The sequence below is a fragment of the Carettochelys insculpta genome, chromosome 1 (assembly GCF_033958435.1).
Source record: "Carettochelys insculpta isolate YL-2023 chromosome 1, ASM3395843v1, whole genome shotgun sequence".
NCBI lineage: Eukaryota > Metazoa > Chordata > Testudines > Carettochelyidae > Carettochelys > Carettochelys insculpta.
Window position 1 is genome coordinate 266999950 of NC_134137.1, and position 15427 is coordinate 267015376.

The 15427-nt window shown below is 49.7% G+C and overlaps 1 protein-coding gene across 1 annotated transcript in view; it reads right to left on the reverse strand.

Moving 5' to 3' along the window:
- Positions 1 to 1179: 1179 nt before the first annotated feature.
- The window catches only part of FAM180A (family with sequence similarity 180 member A), a 32441-nt gene continuing 18193 nt past the window's right edge, over positions 1180 to 15427 (reverse strand). The window contains exons 2-3 of the mRNA XM_074983798.1: positions 2519 to 2619; positions 1180 to 1524 (exon numbers count right to left, since the gene is read on the reverse strand). Of these exons, the coding sequence (XP_074839899.1) occupies positions 1180 to 1524; positions 2519 to 2619 (446 nt within the window). The remainder of the gene's footprint in view (positions 1525 to 2518; positions 2620 to 15427) is intronic.

Below are 15427 nucleotides of genomic sequence, written 5' to 3' on the forward strand. Positions count from 1 at the left end.
GAAATAAGTCAGCCAGTTTTATTTACAAGAATACTGATGATTTTACTCTTGCCGTATTCTCCAAGCTTAAATTGCCATGATTATTAGTCATTTTATAAGGGGTCTGCAGCTCTCTCTTTTCACGCCCCATTAGATGGCAGCAAAGCTACAATCTTTTTTGTAGACAGGCTTCCTCAGCACATACTCCTTCTGAGCTTGCTTTTCAGAATAGTCTCCTTTCACCCCCCAGAACAGAATAGACCCAAATCATCCCAGGCATAAAGCCATTAACTTCAGTGATATTACACTAGGGATGGACTTGTTTAATGAGACTTCCAAATACCTACTACTTTCCAAAACAGGAAAAGGGGTTTCAAAACTTCACCTAAAGCTTGTCAGCTAAACATGCCCTTCCTCCATCCTTTAGAAATAACCTTAAATATATCTGTATCTATACACACACACATTCCCTTCTACCTCATTAATTCAAGTGTCCTTTGTTCGCATCAGAATGGATTCTGGGGACTGAAACCGATAGACTTCAAACTCTCTTAGACAGAGTTAATGGGCACAAAACAGACATAAAAACACGGCTGATCCACAAACCGGTCAGCCTACATTTTAATGGAGTGGGCCATTCTGTTAATGACTTAAGAGTTTGCATCTTACTGAAGAGGAATTTTCACATTACTTTGGAAAGAGAGACTGCTGAACTCTCTTTTATATTCAAATTTGACACATTAACACATGGTTTGAACTGGGGTGAGAATTTTCTGGGACATTATAGGGGCTCTTTCACATACTTGGCTTAATATAATTCTTGACTCCCCGCCCCCCGCCCCTCTACTCTCTGATTTGCTCACCTTGATAATTTTTTTCTGTCAACCTTGATTACTATTTTTGGTTCTCTGTGCCTTAAATATTGAATCTGTTCTGGTATGGCTATGGCCTGAAGAAGTGGGTCTGTCCCATGAAAGCTCACCTAATAAATTATTTTGTTAGTCTTTAAAGTGGAACTTCTTTTTTGTTTAGATGTTTTCCCTGCTTAACATGTGTCTATAAGAGCATACCACTAGGCGGCGCTAGGGAATAAAGAATCTTTCACTGCACCTATTTTCAATTGTTTACACAAAAAAGTGGTGGATGTTTTTATGTCATTCTATCAACAGAGATTGCTGCATTCTTGGTGTACAAGGCCCTTCAGTGCAATGGCTTTTTGTTGTATGAGAACATCAAGTCATTTTTCAGGACCTTATATAGACTAACAAAGGATTCAGCCCAAGAGCCCTTCTGGTGCTTCCGAGCTTGAGCTGCCCTGTAGGCGGTGTAGACCATGGTCAATACTGTTCTTTCAAAATCTTCTTTCTTTAGGACCCTCGGGTAGTCAGACAGCCTGGCACTCAACCGTCGAATCTCTGTGATGCTCTTGGGGATAACGTCATTGCAAACAGTGTCAAATTCTTTGGCCTTCCTCATTGAAGCCAGCTCCTCATCTTTGATGGAGATCTTCAGGCTTTTGTCAATTTCAAGCTCAGCTAAAAGAAACTGGCACAAAAGCAGAACACAAAAAGGTATTTATCTTCTGAGAGTCTCTAAAGTGAATAAACATGAATTTAGAGCTTGTTCTTATTTCTTTTATTTGGTAAAAGCCAAGCAAAGAACTAATAAAACTTGGCTAGAGTAGGAAGACACTGTGCAAACCGTTCTCTACAATTCCACTACTGCAGACACTACAGGGTCTGAAGATTGTTCTAGCCTCTACATGCTGTGCCTTAACTTCTGCTCTCCCAGTTCTGGGCCCACTACACTACTTTGCCAACACGTCCTGACACTGGCCTACTCCTTGCTTTTCTAGTTCAGGACCTTTTCTAGTCATGTTGAATTGTGGCAGATCACACAGTGACTTTGCAATCTATGCTAGGGTCAAAGCACCAGAATTATTTCAAATGTAACCTGAACAGAGTATTTGTTTTCTCTGTACACGGCAGGTTCAGGCACGCTGTCTATGGAGGTTTGTTTTTCATTTGGGCACCTTAGAACGAGCAGGTATTTTACTGTGGTGCTAAGCATTGATTCATGACAAGATGCTGCAGATTAAGGGATCAAAATGGCTGTATGGTTACTGGTTGGGGGCAGAGAAAGGGTATGTTCAGAAGACACAGGGACATTGCCTTCGGATCTTACTTTCCCAATAAGTCCAACAGAGCTTTCGTTTATTGAGCTCCGAATGACAATGTCAGGCTTATCCAAGGGCTGAGGGGACTTAACTTCATAGAAAGTTTTGTTTTACATCAAGTTCACTTTGCATCACATGTTTGTCAAAGTCAAGGATATTTTATTTTGTGGAAGGTACATGTTCCGAGAATCTCAAACTGGGATGTTTTATCCTTTTAAAAGTATAGGTTTCTCCAATCCCTCTCTGTTTGGTACCAGGCAGTGAGCTAACGGTAACTGATGGCATAGTGCTCAGTAATTCAGGTTTGAGGTCTGAGGACAGAGCACAGAGATAGAGTGAAATGGGGCGGATGTGACACTGAACCTCAAAAAGCATGTCCACATCATCCAGAGAGTTCTGCAGGACTGGGTTCATGAGGGCAGAAGATGATCTCTTAAGCCGCTGAGCAGCTGGGAAAAGCGTGGCTGGGGGGAAAAGAAAACAAGGGAAGACATATATCAGCAAGTGGCACACACTAAGGGAACCAAGAACATTTCAGTCTTAGCTTTAACCAAAGTACAGTTTGTTGCAGAAAATACATTTAGGGAAGAACTTTGCTCTCAGGAAGGAAATTCATTGCATGGGTTGTAAACATTTATTTAGACTGTAAGCTTATTGAGGCAGGGGACATCCTGTGTCTGTCTCCTGTGTCTGTACAGTATCCGCCACAATAGAGTCCAGGATCCAAGACTGGAACTCCGAAGCACTATCACAATACAAATATCAATAATATGACAGATGTTTTCCCTCCGATCCAGGACCAGAAAGGAGCCACCATTTGGGAAGCTAAGACTGTAACGGGGAAAGGACATGGGTTGCCACATATATAGTTAGGAAGTCACTCTACCCTTGTTGTACTGCTCACATTGTAATGGTAGGCCAGACAATTTTCTTGCAGGCTACAGCAGAGTTTATGGGGGCCTGCAAGTGGCTAACAGTAAGTGTTGATTTCACCACATACAACCTGTCAAAGAACATTTCTATCAACAATAATCAAAATGTAGAGACAGGGAAAGATAGAAAAATGCTGCTTATTTCAGTCTGATTTCTGGATATTGCTGTTGTGTATTGTGAGATGTGATGTTAACAATTTGTGGTTTAACGGTTACAGATGTTGAACTTTTTGAATCTCAATTTGTCACATATTATTTTCTGACTCTCATTGTTATCTGACACCCATCTGATAAAGTCCTGCAAACATAAAAATTTAAAGTTAAGAAAAAAATCCTTAAAATCCTAATTTTCCATAATTGTGAATATTATCTGTATAAAATGTTTAAAATTAACATCAATATCATATGTCAACATTTAAAAAACAAAAATTGAATTCTGCCAAGCTTAGACATATCTAATGTGAACTTACCCACAACGTGGGAAACTCCAGAATCATTATTTCTGATGGTAGAACACAAGACTGTAGAAAGACCAATATAAATATAACAGCACAGTAAAAAAGGCAGAGAGAGAGAGTAGAAAGATATCCTTGAAAAACTGGAAGTTAAATCATAGGAAAAAAGAAATGAGTAGAATGTCCAGCAAGCTGTGTACAGTACAAGCTTCATCCTCCAGCATCCCCAGGGAACTGAGGATCATCATCATCAACAACCATGGGCTCAGTGCCTCTCTCACCATTTCCTTCCATCTTTCCCTGTCCAGTGCGGAGTGGCTTAATTTCTGTAGACTAGGTCCGCACCAATCTACTGTATCATCTACCCATTCTCTGTGGGGTCTGCCTCTCCTATTCGAACCGTCCATTATGCCGAATACCAGGGTCTTGACTTTTCGCTCATTGTTCATTCTGCAAATGAACTGAGTATACCAGAGAATAAGATGTGCTGGGCATTCAAGCTAGAGACAGCATCCAGCCTTGCTGTGCCCCCAACTCCTCCCTTGTTTGGGCATCAGGTAGTGGGCCCCATTCCAATGCCCCCAGCTGGGCAACCAGCCTGTTCTGCCAGCCCTAGCTGAGTAACTGGCACTGCTGGAGACAATCACGTGGCAGCTGGCATCAGCCAGATATCCTGCCCCACGGCAGCTGACCCCAGCCACTCAGCAGACCAGAGGAATGCCAGTTAACAGAGTGCACCAGTTATCTGGGTACTGGGTAAATGAGCTTTTGCTGTAAAAGTGTAATGAGGTGGGCCAAAAAGGAATGTGAAGACCTAGCTGAAGATGCAATGATTTTAAGTACATCAGGAGCTAGCAGCCTCCCAAACATTCAGTGGGCCACTGGAAGATCGAGGTGGTAATGGAGTGCTTAGGCTTTGTCCACACTACATCATAAAGTTGATTTTAAGGCAGTTAGCTCAATTTCACAATGTAACTGTTTTCATTGCAATACTTGTAAGGTTGATTTGAAGGAGCGCAAAGGCTGACTTTCTCTCCCTGACCCTCTGAAGTGGCATAATGCCAAGTTTGAATTTTAAAGGTCGAATTAATGCTAGTATGGAAATAACATTATTTTAAATTGATTTTGTTGGCCTCCAGAGGTATCCCACAATGCCCTGAATGTGTCCGCTCTCGCTGCTTTCACCTCCACTGCTTTCCAGGTGTGCAGGAAGTAGGAAACAGGAAGGCCAGCAATTTGAATTTGTTTTCTTTCTGGCCAGTATGGCAATCACATTTAGCCCTGAAAAAGAGCCCCAGCACAGAGCCATCAGGAGAGTCAGGATCTGGGCTGGCTGGCTAGCCCCAGCCCCACCACACCAAGTGGCAGCTTGGCTGTGAGGACCAAACTGCGGCATATCCTGCTCTGCATGGGGTGACGGCTTCTTCCCTGCACAGGATTTAGCAGGAGAGTGGATTCACATTTGCCCAAGGCAAATTTGCCCACCCCCAGGTGCCACACGTCTGGCGGGCTAGCCGCCAACACACGGTGTGACGGCTAGGCTGTGGTGACCATGCTTGCAGACAGCAGCATGTCCTGCCCTGCCCTGCACAGGGTGAAGGCTTCTGCCCTGCACAGGATTTACCAAGAGAGCTCTTCATGTTTGGGGAAGTTAGTCCCTCCCACAGGCTCCATGTGGCTGGCAGGCTAGCCTCTGCCCCACCACACCACATGCCAGCTGTGCAGTGTGGACCATGCTCCCAGATAGTGGCATGTCTTGCCCTATGTGGGGTGAAGTCTTCCCTGCAAGAAACTTGTTTTCTCTGTTTCACATTTTCTGGGCTTCACTCTTAGAAGCTTCAACCTCTGGAATTTACCTCTTGTGCTGGCCCCAGGCCACTGGTATTTTTGGGGACTGCCCACCCCAGGAACCATATGCCCAAGGTGCCAGTACTCTCCCTACCCAAATCATGTGGTTGGGGGGAAGATGTCCTATGAAGGAATGGTGCTTGTGGGCTCTTTCTCTTTCCTAAAAGAGGCAAGGGGATCACTTCATTCTTTCCTCAACTTTCCTATCTTCTAATGCTTCCTTAACTTTTCCCTCTCTTCTTGAGTCACTGCTACTTCTGCAAGGGTAATGGCTCATTCCAGCAGCCACTAGACACCAATGCCCTCTGGGATTATTCCCTTCTCTTCAATTTAGTCTTGGGGATTCATAAGTCTGGAGCAAATACTTCTAATGGTCTCCTTGCCTCATGTTGGGGACATCAGTGCCATGGCCTCCCTAGAGTGTTCCTCATTTCTACATGGTGATGACTCATATTTCTTTCTCTCCCATCCCTCTCAACTTCAAACCTGGTGCCTTCAGCCAGATCCATTGCAAAAGTGGTAGTATATATAATTGGAGAAACACATCTCTTAGAGCTGGAAGGTCATCTAGTCTGTCCCCTCAGCAGGGCCAAGCGCCACTGCTGACATCCATTTGCCCCAATCCCTAAATAGCTTCCTCAAGGATTGAGCTCACAACTTTGGGTTTAGCAGGCCAATGTGCAAACTACTGAATTATCTCTCCTTCGCCCCACACACATATTTTCTTTCTTTGTGAACAGTATGAAGTCTTTTCCCTAGTCGTATGAAGCCAGTTTGTTCCAGTTGGGTATCATGGACTTCAGCTTCTGAAGCCCACCTATTTGGTGTGTTTTCACCAGAGGAAAACTAGTTTAGCAACCTGATAGCTTGTCAGATGTGTATATCACCTTGCACTGGAATTCTCACCCCCAGTTTGAAGTGTAGACCCACACATAGAAAAATGCCTCTTACTGAGCCACTAGTTCCACTTCCTCATGTTTCCCTATCCAACTATTGAACAGGATGAAGATGACATTGCTTAGTAGGCTGTGCGATTTAATGGTGCCAGGGCCTGGACATGTTATATTTGCAAACAAGAGGTTTTAGGTATCTTGCGTACAAAGCTCTTATATGGGACAGGTTTGCATTAACTCTCTGAACAGTTTTCCTGGTCTCATATACTGATAATAAACCTTTGATACAGCTCTTAGAAACTTATCTATCTTCATAAACTTTGCAAGTTTTTAATTTTATTTTTTCTTACTGAACATTTTAATTTAATCCCAAACAACCCTCTTTTCACCCCCCACACCCACTTCAAATTTTCCTGACCTCAGTGATTTAAATTGCCCTCAGGGTTTGCATATGCATTTATAGAAAATAATTTCTGGTTTTATTTACTCATATTTTACAGGCTTCTAAATTCAGCATAAAAACCAAGATGGAGAAAGATTTGCAGCCAATCTCCAGGAAGTCTGAATTTAAAGATTATAAACTCATCTAGAACCTTTTCTGCTGATTTGACTTCCTCCTACACCTTGCAGCTTTGACATGAGTTAGCTGTGCAATATCCTAAAATAACACAAGACCATTTGTATGACTTATGAACTCTTTTCCAGTTTTTGCCCCAAAGGAGTTTCCTGTAGCATAGGTATTAATTTCATGGCAATATATATCATTTCAATTATGATGATGCAGCGGATTCTCATCATCCACAAAAAAATTATGACTACCTGAAAGAAGGGAATTCTGATCAGTTCTGCCATACACAGCCTAATCCAACAATCATTTAAGTCAAAGAAGACACACTATTTTTTCCATTTACGTTATAGTACCTAGGGCCCACAGCCAAGATCTGTGCTAGACCCTATGCAAAACATAATAAAAGAGTGTCCCAGTGTTGAAAAGTCTTCAATTTAAATAGACAAGACAGATAAAAGGGCCTGAGGCAAGATAGACCAGCATAAGAGATTCCCAGGTCACTTATTTAATGTGTCTTGGCCAACGTTCCCCTTCTCTCTGATGGTGTGTGTGTGTGTGTGGATGAGTGCATAATTATAATTAGAGAGGGAATTGCTTTTTTTGGTCACCTAAGCCGCGTCTACACGTGCACGCTACTTCGAAGTAGCGGCACTAACTTCGAAATAGCGCCCGTCACGGCTACACGCGTCGGGCGCTATTTCGAAGTTAACTTCGACGTTAGGCGGCGAGACGTCGAAGTCGCTAACCTCATGAGGGGATAGGAATAGCGCCCTACTTCGACGTTCAACGTCGAAGTAGGGACAGTGTAGACGATCCGTGTCCCGCAACGTCGAAATTGCCAGGTCCTCCATGGGAGCCATCAGCTGGGGGGTTGAGAGACGCTCTCTCCAGCCCCTCAGCTCACTGGTGGCCGCGTGGAGCGGCCCCTTAAAGGTCCCCTCCCCCTCCCTTCCTGTGCAGGAAGCTGAGGAAACGTGCAGGCTGCAGCCTGCACACGCGGCCAACCTGCACCACCCTCAGCCCCACAGAGCTGCGATGGCTGGCCGGCAGCCCCCCCAGCGCCCCCAGGGGACCCCCCCCAAGGGGAGCTAGGGCAGCCAGGCTGGCAAGCGGCAGCAGGGCCCCTCCTGGATGGAGGCCGAGCTGCGGGACCTGCTGGGGCTCTGGAGCGAGGAGGAGGTGCTCCAGGTAATGGGGAGCAAGAGGCGGAACGCAGATGCGTTCGCTCAGCTGGCCGAGGGCCTGGCTGCCCGGGGTCACCCTGCCCGCACTCCTGACCACGTCAGGAGTAAGGTCAAGGAGCTGCGGCAGGGTTACTCCTGGGCCCGGGATGCGGCCAGCCGATCTGGGGCTGCCCCCGTCACTTGCCCCTTTTACAGGGAGCTCAGGGACATCCTGGGATCCCGGCACACCTCCTCCCCTCCGGCCACCCTTGACACCTCGGCCGACGAGCCCCAGCAGGCCCTGAGGACGGAGTCCGCCCCGGAGGCAAGCCCCGCACCCCGGGGGCCCCCCCCCGGAGGCCACCCCCGGGACATCGCGGCAGGAGGAGGAGCAGGAGGAGGAGGGGGGCTCCTCCTCCGCAGAATCCGGGCTGCAGATCCTCCTCCTGCCATCTCGGAGCAGCAGCAGGGCCTCCACCCCCCGGGGATCTCCGGACCGTGGGAGCGGACCGACAAGTAGGTACCCCCCTCTGGTGGACACCCCTGGGCTTGAGGGGCGGGGGTGAGAGATATGTGTCCAGGGCCCCCCACATGCTCACATGGCCATGGCCCCAAGGACACCAGGGCCATGGCCCTCACAGCACTGCATCAGCCCCTGCCCCCCCGCACCCCGCACGACAGTGCCATGCCCCATCCCTGGGCCAGGGGGGAGCGGAACCTCGAGGGGCCCCCGGGAGGAGGGGGTGGGACACCCCGCAGCAGCAGCATGTGATGGAGTGGGGGGAGTGCCAAAGGGAGACTCAGGCTACATATGAGCAACAAGAGCCGAATAGCTCCCAGGGGCAAAGGAGGATCCTGGGGCTACAGCTGGCAGGTGACACCTCTGCCCTGAACAAACAGGAGGGAGGTGCCGAGCTGGCTTGGACTTGGGGGGCGAGGGCGGGGCCCACAGGTAGAGGCTAGGGGAAGGGAGAGCTGGAAGGCAGCCAGCCTGAGGAGGGGGAAAGCTGCATCCTGGAGGGGCACCCCTTGGGGTCTTCTCCCCAGGATGGATTGGAAGGACTGTCTCTTCCGACAGCTGGTTCTGTCACTCCTGGGAGAAACTGGGCATCTGTGGCCTAAGAAACCTCTCCTGCTGTCAGACCCTGGGGGGTGAAGTGAGAGTCGCTCCCACCAGGGGACGGGGTGCAGGGCAGGGGGACCCCTGAACCCCATCCATCACAGCAGCATCTCCCGGGGACGGGGATGGGGAACTTGCAGCACAGGGCTGGGGGGACAAAGGCCACGGCTCGGGGCCCACACTAACACCTGTTTCCATTCTTCTTCCCCCCTCCTCTCCTGTGTCCTGCACCTGCACCATCAGAAGGACCGGAAGAGAGCGCCGGCGAGGCCTCAGTTGTCCCGGAGAGCCCTCCGGGACCATCGCTCCAGGGCAGCCCTTCGGCCGAGGACCGACTGGCCCCACGGCGGGCTAGACGGCGGACCCCGCGCCACCAACCGCCGATGGCGACGGACCCCCAGCTGCTGGCCCTCCACCGTCAGCAGCTGGAGGTCGCGGAGCAGCACCTCCAGCTGCAGGAGCGGGCGCTGGCCTGGCGCCAGGAGGCATGGGGGGCCTATATGGAGACATTTAACCGCTTGGTGGACTACCTGGCCCCCATGCCGCGCCGGCCGCCACATCGCCCTCCCCTGCAGCCCCACCACCAGCTGCTCCGCCCGTCGCCGTCCCGTCCGCCGTCGCCCCGCCACCCACCGGCGAGGGCCGGAGCGCCGAGGGACCCCTGGAGCCACCTGACACTCGCCGGCCACCGTACCTTCCGGTCCACCCTGCCCCCACCCAGCCACGGACCAGGCTGCGACCGCGGCGGGGCTCCCGGCCGCCAACGCCCGGTGCCGGGCTATAGGGGTGAGGGGCCCGGGACGTGGCCCCCCCCCTTGTATATAGTTGGACCCTGTTCTTTTCTGCCCCCAGTTTGCCCCGTCCCCCCCATGTAAATAGTTCTCCCCTTTATCCTCCCTGGTTTTCTTTTGATTATTGAGGACTGTTGTTTCTTTGTATTGTTTTATTTTTGTACATATTGCTTTTGTTCAACATGTTTGTACGTAGTTTTTGGTTTTTGGTTCAAATATTTATTTACAGTTACAAAAAAAAGGTTCGGAAAGAAAAAAAAAGTTTAAGTTCAGCCACAAGTGCGTGCTGTCATTTGTCCAGGACAAGTGGGAGGGGGGTGCGGTGGGGTGCTCCATGGTGTAGGCGTTGGGGCAGGAGTGTGGTGGAGGAAGGGGCGGGCAGTAGGGGGCCTGGGCAGAGTTCACCCCGCAGCCTGTTCATCAAAGTGGGCCCGCAGGGCCTCCCGGACCCGGGTCCCCTCGGGGTCCACCTGCCGACTGGGGGCAGCAGGTGGCTGGACGTCTGCCCTGCCGGCCTCCGCAGCCCAGCCCTGGAAAAAGGTGTCCCCCTTGCTCTCTACCAAATTGTGCAGGGCGCAGCAGGCACCCACAATCTGGGGGATGTTGTTGGGGCCCGCATCCAGGCGGGTCAGGAGACATCTCCAGCGTCCCTTCAGGAGGCCAAATGAGCGCTCCACCACCTGGCGCGCATGGGTCAGGCGCTGGTTGAAGCGCTCCTGGCTAGCGGAGAGATGGCCCGTGTAGGGGTGCATGAGCCACGGCCGGAAGGGGTAGGCCGCATCTGCGATGACGCAGAAGGGCATGGTGGTGTCCCCCAGAGGGATCTCCCGCTGAGGGATGTAGGTCCCTGCCTCCAGCCGGCGGCACAGGCCCGAGTTCCGGAAAACCCGGGCGTCGTGGGTGCTGCCAGGCCAGCCCACATAAATGTCCTGGAAACGTCCCCGACTGTCCACCAAGGCCTGGAGGACGACAGAATGGTAGCCCTTGCGATTCAGGTATCGTCCTCCACTGTGATGCGGGGCGCGGATGGGGATGTGAGTCCCATCCAGAACCCCGAAGCAATTGGGGAAGCCCAGGTGGCAAAGGCGGCGATGGTGGCATCTGGGTCCCCCAGCCTCACAAGCCTGTGCAGGAGCATGGCGTTGATGGCACTCACAACCTGCAGAGAAAGCACATGGGACAGCACCAATGAGGGGTGAGCAGGGTGTGCGTGGCCCTGCCCTGCCCTGCCCTGCCCTGGCCTCCCCTGCCCTGCCCTGCCCTCCCCCCGTGGGTTCGCTTACCTCCATGAAGACAGCCCCGACGGTGGCCTTGCCGACACCAAACTGCTGTCTCACGGATCGGTAGCTGTCTGGAGTGGCCAGCTTCCAGACAGAGATGCCGACCCGTTTCTGCACTGTGAGGGCACACCGCATGGTGGTGTCCTGGTGCCTGAGTGCGGGGGTGAGCCACTGGCACAGCTCCAGAAATGTCTGCTGGCTCATCCTGAAGTTCCTGAGCCAGCGGTCGTCGTCCTACTCCCCAAGCACCAGCCGCTCCCACCAGTCGGTGCTGGTGGGGTAGCTCCACAGCCGCCGGCGTGTGAGGCTGGGGGGGGGTGCGGGGTGCTGCAGGGGTAGGGGTTGAGCCCTGCTGCCCTGGGGGCATCTCCTCCTCTGGGGCAAGGAGGTGCTCAGCTGCCTCCCGCATGGCACGGAGCAGGGCAAGCCCTGCCCCTGCCGGGAGGGCTGGGTGGACCTCTGGCTGCTGCTGCTGCTGCTGCTGCTGCTGCTGCTGCTGGGGGTCCATGACTGCGGCGCCCGGGGTCTGTGTGCCTATGGCTCCTCAGACCGCGTGCTGTGCAGGCTGAGTGTGTCTGGGAGGGGCCCTTTAAGGGAGCGGCTAGCTGTTGCCCCGGAAGTGCTAGTCCGCCCGGTGACCCTGTCTGCACCTGTGCCTGGCATCCCTATTTCGATGTGTGCTACTTGGGCGTGTAGACGTTCCCTCGCAGCGCCTATTTCGATGTTGGGCTGCGCAACGTCGAAGTTGAACATCGACGTTGCTGGCCCTGGAGGACATGTAGACGCTATTCATCGAAATAGGCTATTTCGATGTCGCTACTTCGAAATTAGCTACTTCGATGTAGCGTGCACGTGTAGACGTAGCCCTAGTCCTTCCCTTACAAGAATGTTCCATACAGAGCATTTCCTATTTCTTTTATCTCATCTACTTCTAAAAAGATGTAAGTAATAGAACTGCCACTGCTTCCCACTGAGAACTATCCTGCAAACTTTGATAAAGGCTGAGGCTTCTTTAGCCTGCTTGATAACTGCCCTGCAGGCTTCTAACTAACCTCATCACTGTAAGTCGGGTCACCCTTGCTTAGATATTTAAGTACACCCGCAAGTGCTACAAATACCCTTTTGGTCATAGACTTTTGTATTCAAAGTTTTCTTAAAGACTCTTTTCTTATTTCTGAAGCAGCCACACTGAAGTTTCCTGGATTTCATCGGTATTGTAATAAATATTTTTCTCCCTTTTCTAAAATTCCATTTCAGTTCACTTACAAACTGGCATGAACTGACACATACTTTGTCTCTCTTTCAAACCCAGACTGTTGCTTGCCCTTTTGCATGCCAATAGTGACTTGAACAGAAAATAAGCAGAGAGAAAATAAGAACATTGCAAATACAAAAATCAAACACTTACTACGTCATGAATCTTATTTATTTTCCTTTCCTTTAGCTAAGAAGCCATACAAAATGTAATGACTCACACTGGTAAGCTGTATGCCCATTTATGTTTATGGCAGTGAGAGCATAGCACTGTTTCTGGTCTCCAGGGCTGCAGAGTAAGACTCCATGATAGTTTTTTCCCATTCACTTCAACGGGTTGGATCTGCAGGTTCTAGATCAGACCCTGTCTCTGTGTTATGGTGGACATCTATGGCCATGTCAGATTACAAACTCTCTCTATTAGAGAGGCCATAGTGCACCAGTGAACACCTTGGCAAGTTCCACAGCAGGGAGTACCCAACAGAAACAATTGTTTTCCAGTCAAAATGCAAGGGAGGCCAGAAGGAGAGATATCATGTTCTGAGTGGAAGTGAGCCTCCATTACAGAACAGGGTTTTTTACTGTTATGGTAGGAAGGGAAGAGATATCTGCAACATTACACTCCAACTGGAGAAGAACTGGCCCAAAGTCATGTTAGAATCAGAGTTTTGTTAGATACAATAGCATTCCTACTGGACTGCCTTTTTGTTTTAAAGCTGTAACTCTCTACATATTTCTCAAGGAGGTTTCCTTAGTGCTAATCTTCTTTTTTTCTTTAAAACATTGTACTCCTGGTGGGCCATAGCTCATGTACATGTCTCCTCCACTTCACTCATCTCAGGACAAAACATTTAGCTGACTCCAGGAATACCCCAGTTCTCATCCTTCAGTCTAAGGATATCTTTGCATTGTCCAAGGTATTGTTCTTTTGCCTTTTCCTTGCAGGTTCCATTTGAGACCCTGACAGACTATTCTGGACGATGGTTTTCTAAGAGTGTGGCCTAGCCATCCCCACTTTCTTCTCTTGACTTGAACGTCAAGTGGTTCTTGTCCTGCTCTGTTCCAAAGCTCCTTGTTTGTGACTAGGGCTTGCCTTTTGATGTGAAGGATGTACCTCAGATATCTGTTTATGAATGTATGTAGCTTGTGATTTGAAGAGTTTTTAGTATGCCAGGTCTCTCATGCATACGAGAGCATACTCTTCATATTTGTGTTGATGATCCACAGATATCTGTGATCTTCATATGGGACGAAGAGTCTTGAATGCCGCTGTTGCTTTCCCGAATCTGGCATTGATATAATTGTCTGTTCCTCCGTCTGTGCCCATAAGACTCCCCACATAGGTGAGCTGTTCCACATCTTCTAGGTGCTAATAACTGAAGATAAATCAAGACTACTTCTAGAGTCACTTCAGAATCCTGGTGATAAACAGGGGAGGCTTATGCAAAATATATGCCAGCTGAGTCTTAAGACATCCCACACCCTCTGTGCACAACTGAGCCAGGGTATTATCTCTGATTGTCCATCCATGTTCTCATCTGGTCCCCATGGCTTTGATTGAGTATCCTATTTCCCTCCTCTAGTTCCACTAGAAAGTTGTACTTTGGCTTTCCCGTCTCGGTCTTCTTGTACCAGCAGCACAGGTTGCCAGAGCCTCATGAATAGATGTACCCAGCAGTGGCCAAGAGAGAGAGCAAAGAGGTGAGTAGAGCTGGTCAGGGGTTGGGTTGAGTTGGATGGAGTCAATTGGGAGTTTCTCTGAAGTCCTTCAAAGCCCACAGCCAGACCCAGTAATGGGAAAGGCCCTGCTTGTTCACAGGTGCCTGATGGGCTCTTCCATGCTTTATTATTTGCTTCAGGTTATGGCTTTTTAATGTTTTTGGCTGTCACAGTGCATAAAGCCATACACAGAGGGCCAGATCCTGGGGCCCATTCTGCCTACTTACTACTCTGGTTGTGCCAGGCAGGTATAAGGAAATTCCCTGCGGTCACTGTATCTCCAGGTGGCACAGAGTGTAACTGTCTCTACACCAACCTTCCCCCAACCCCAGTGCAAAAGAGTGCCAGGGCATGGCCTTAGCGCTGCTGCATCTGTGGGTTGCCAATTACCAGAATGGCTCTGTGGGAGCTGTCGATCCTGAGTGCATCCTGGCAGCCTGTAGGGCTGCCAAGCGCCCTACAGGCTGCTCTAACTTGCAGTGAGGACCATCAGTCCTAGGATCTGGGGAAAGGGGGAACAAAGTTATAAGACCCTCCTTCCCTCTGGCTCTGTGCTGACTGGAGCTCAGCTAATCCTGAGGATTGAGCTGAGGGAGGTCATTTTATTTCCTAGAACCGAGACTGATTTTAAATCAGTGCCTCTTTTATTTACAGATATCCCAAGCACTTGACAAAGCAAATGAGCTGGATGCTGGCAGCAGCTATCATGCTCCCAGTGACAGCTCACAAGCAGCTTAGGATAGTAGAAGCTATTTGGTTGAGAAGATCACAGGGCAATTCACTGAAGATGTTCTCTAGCATCATCTGAAGGGCCATTGTGTACTCTTCCACTGTCTGCCCAAGAGAATTTGCTTCAGCAGCTCATTTGTGGTCTCTCTAGTAGCTTATCTTCCAACTCTCACTGAAGTTCACGGGAATATTGACATGAGAGATGAGCACAAGTTTTGCTGTGAGGCTCAAACCCTGGACATCTTGCTTAAAAGTTTTTATCTCACTGTCATCTTTGAATGTGACTTTTGGGGAGCATTGAGTCACAGACATATTTGGTGTTTGAAAATATTTTTGTTAGCAGAATAGTCATTGTAGCCATCTTATTGAGTTACTCCACGAATAGAATAACACTGGATTGCGCAGCCCTGACTTCTGACGTATTGCCACCTCAAGCAAACTGTGAAATAGCTGCCCCTTAGAGCCCTGCAGCTGCACAGACAAGAGTCATTCTGCAGATGTTCTGCAGCCCTAGCCAACT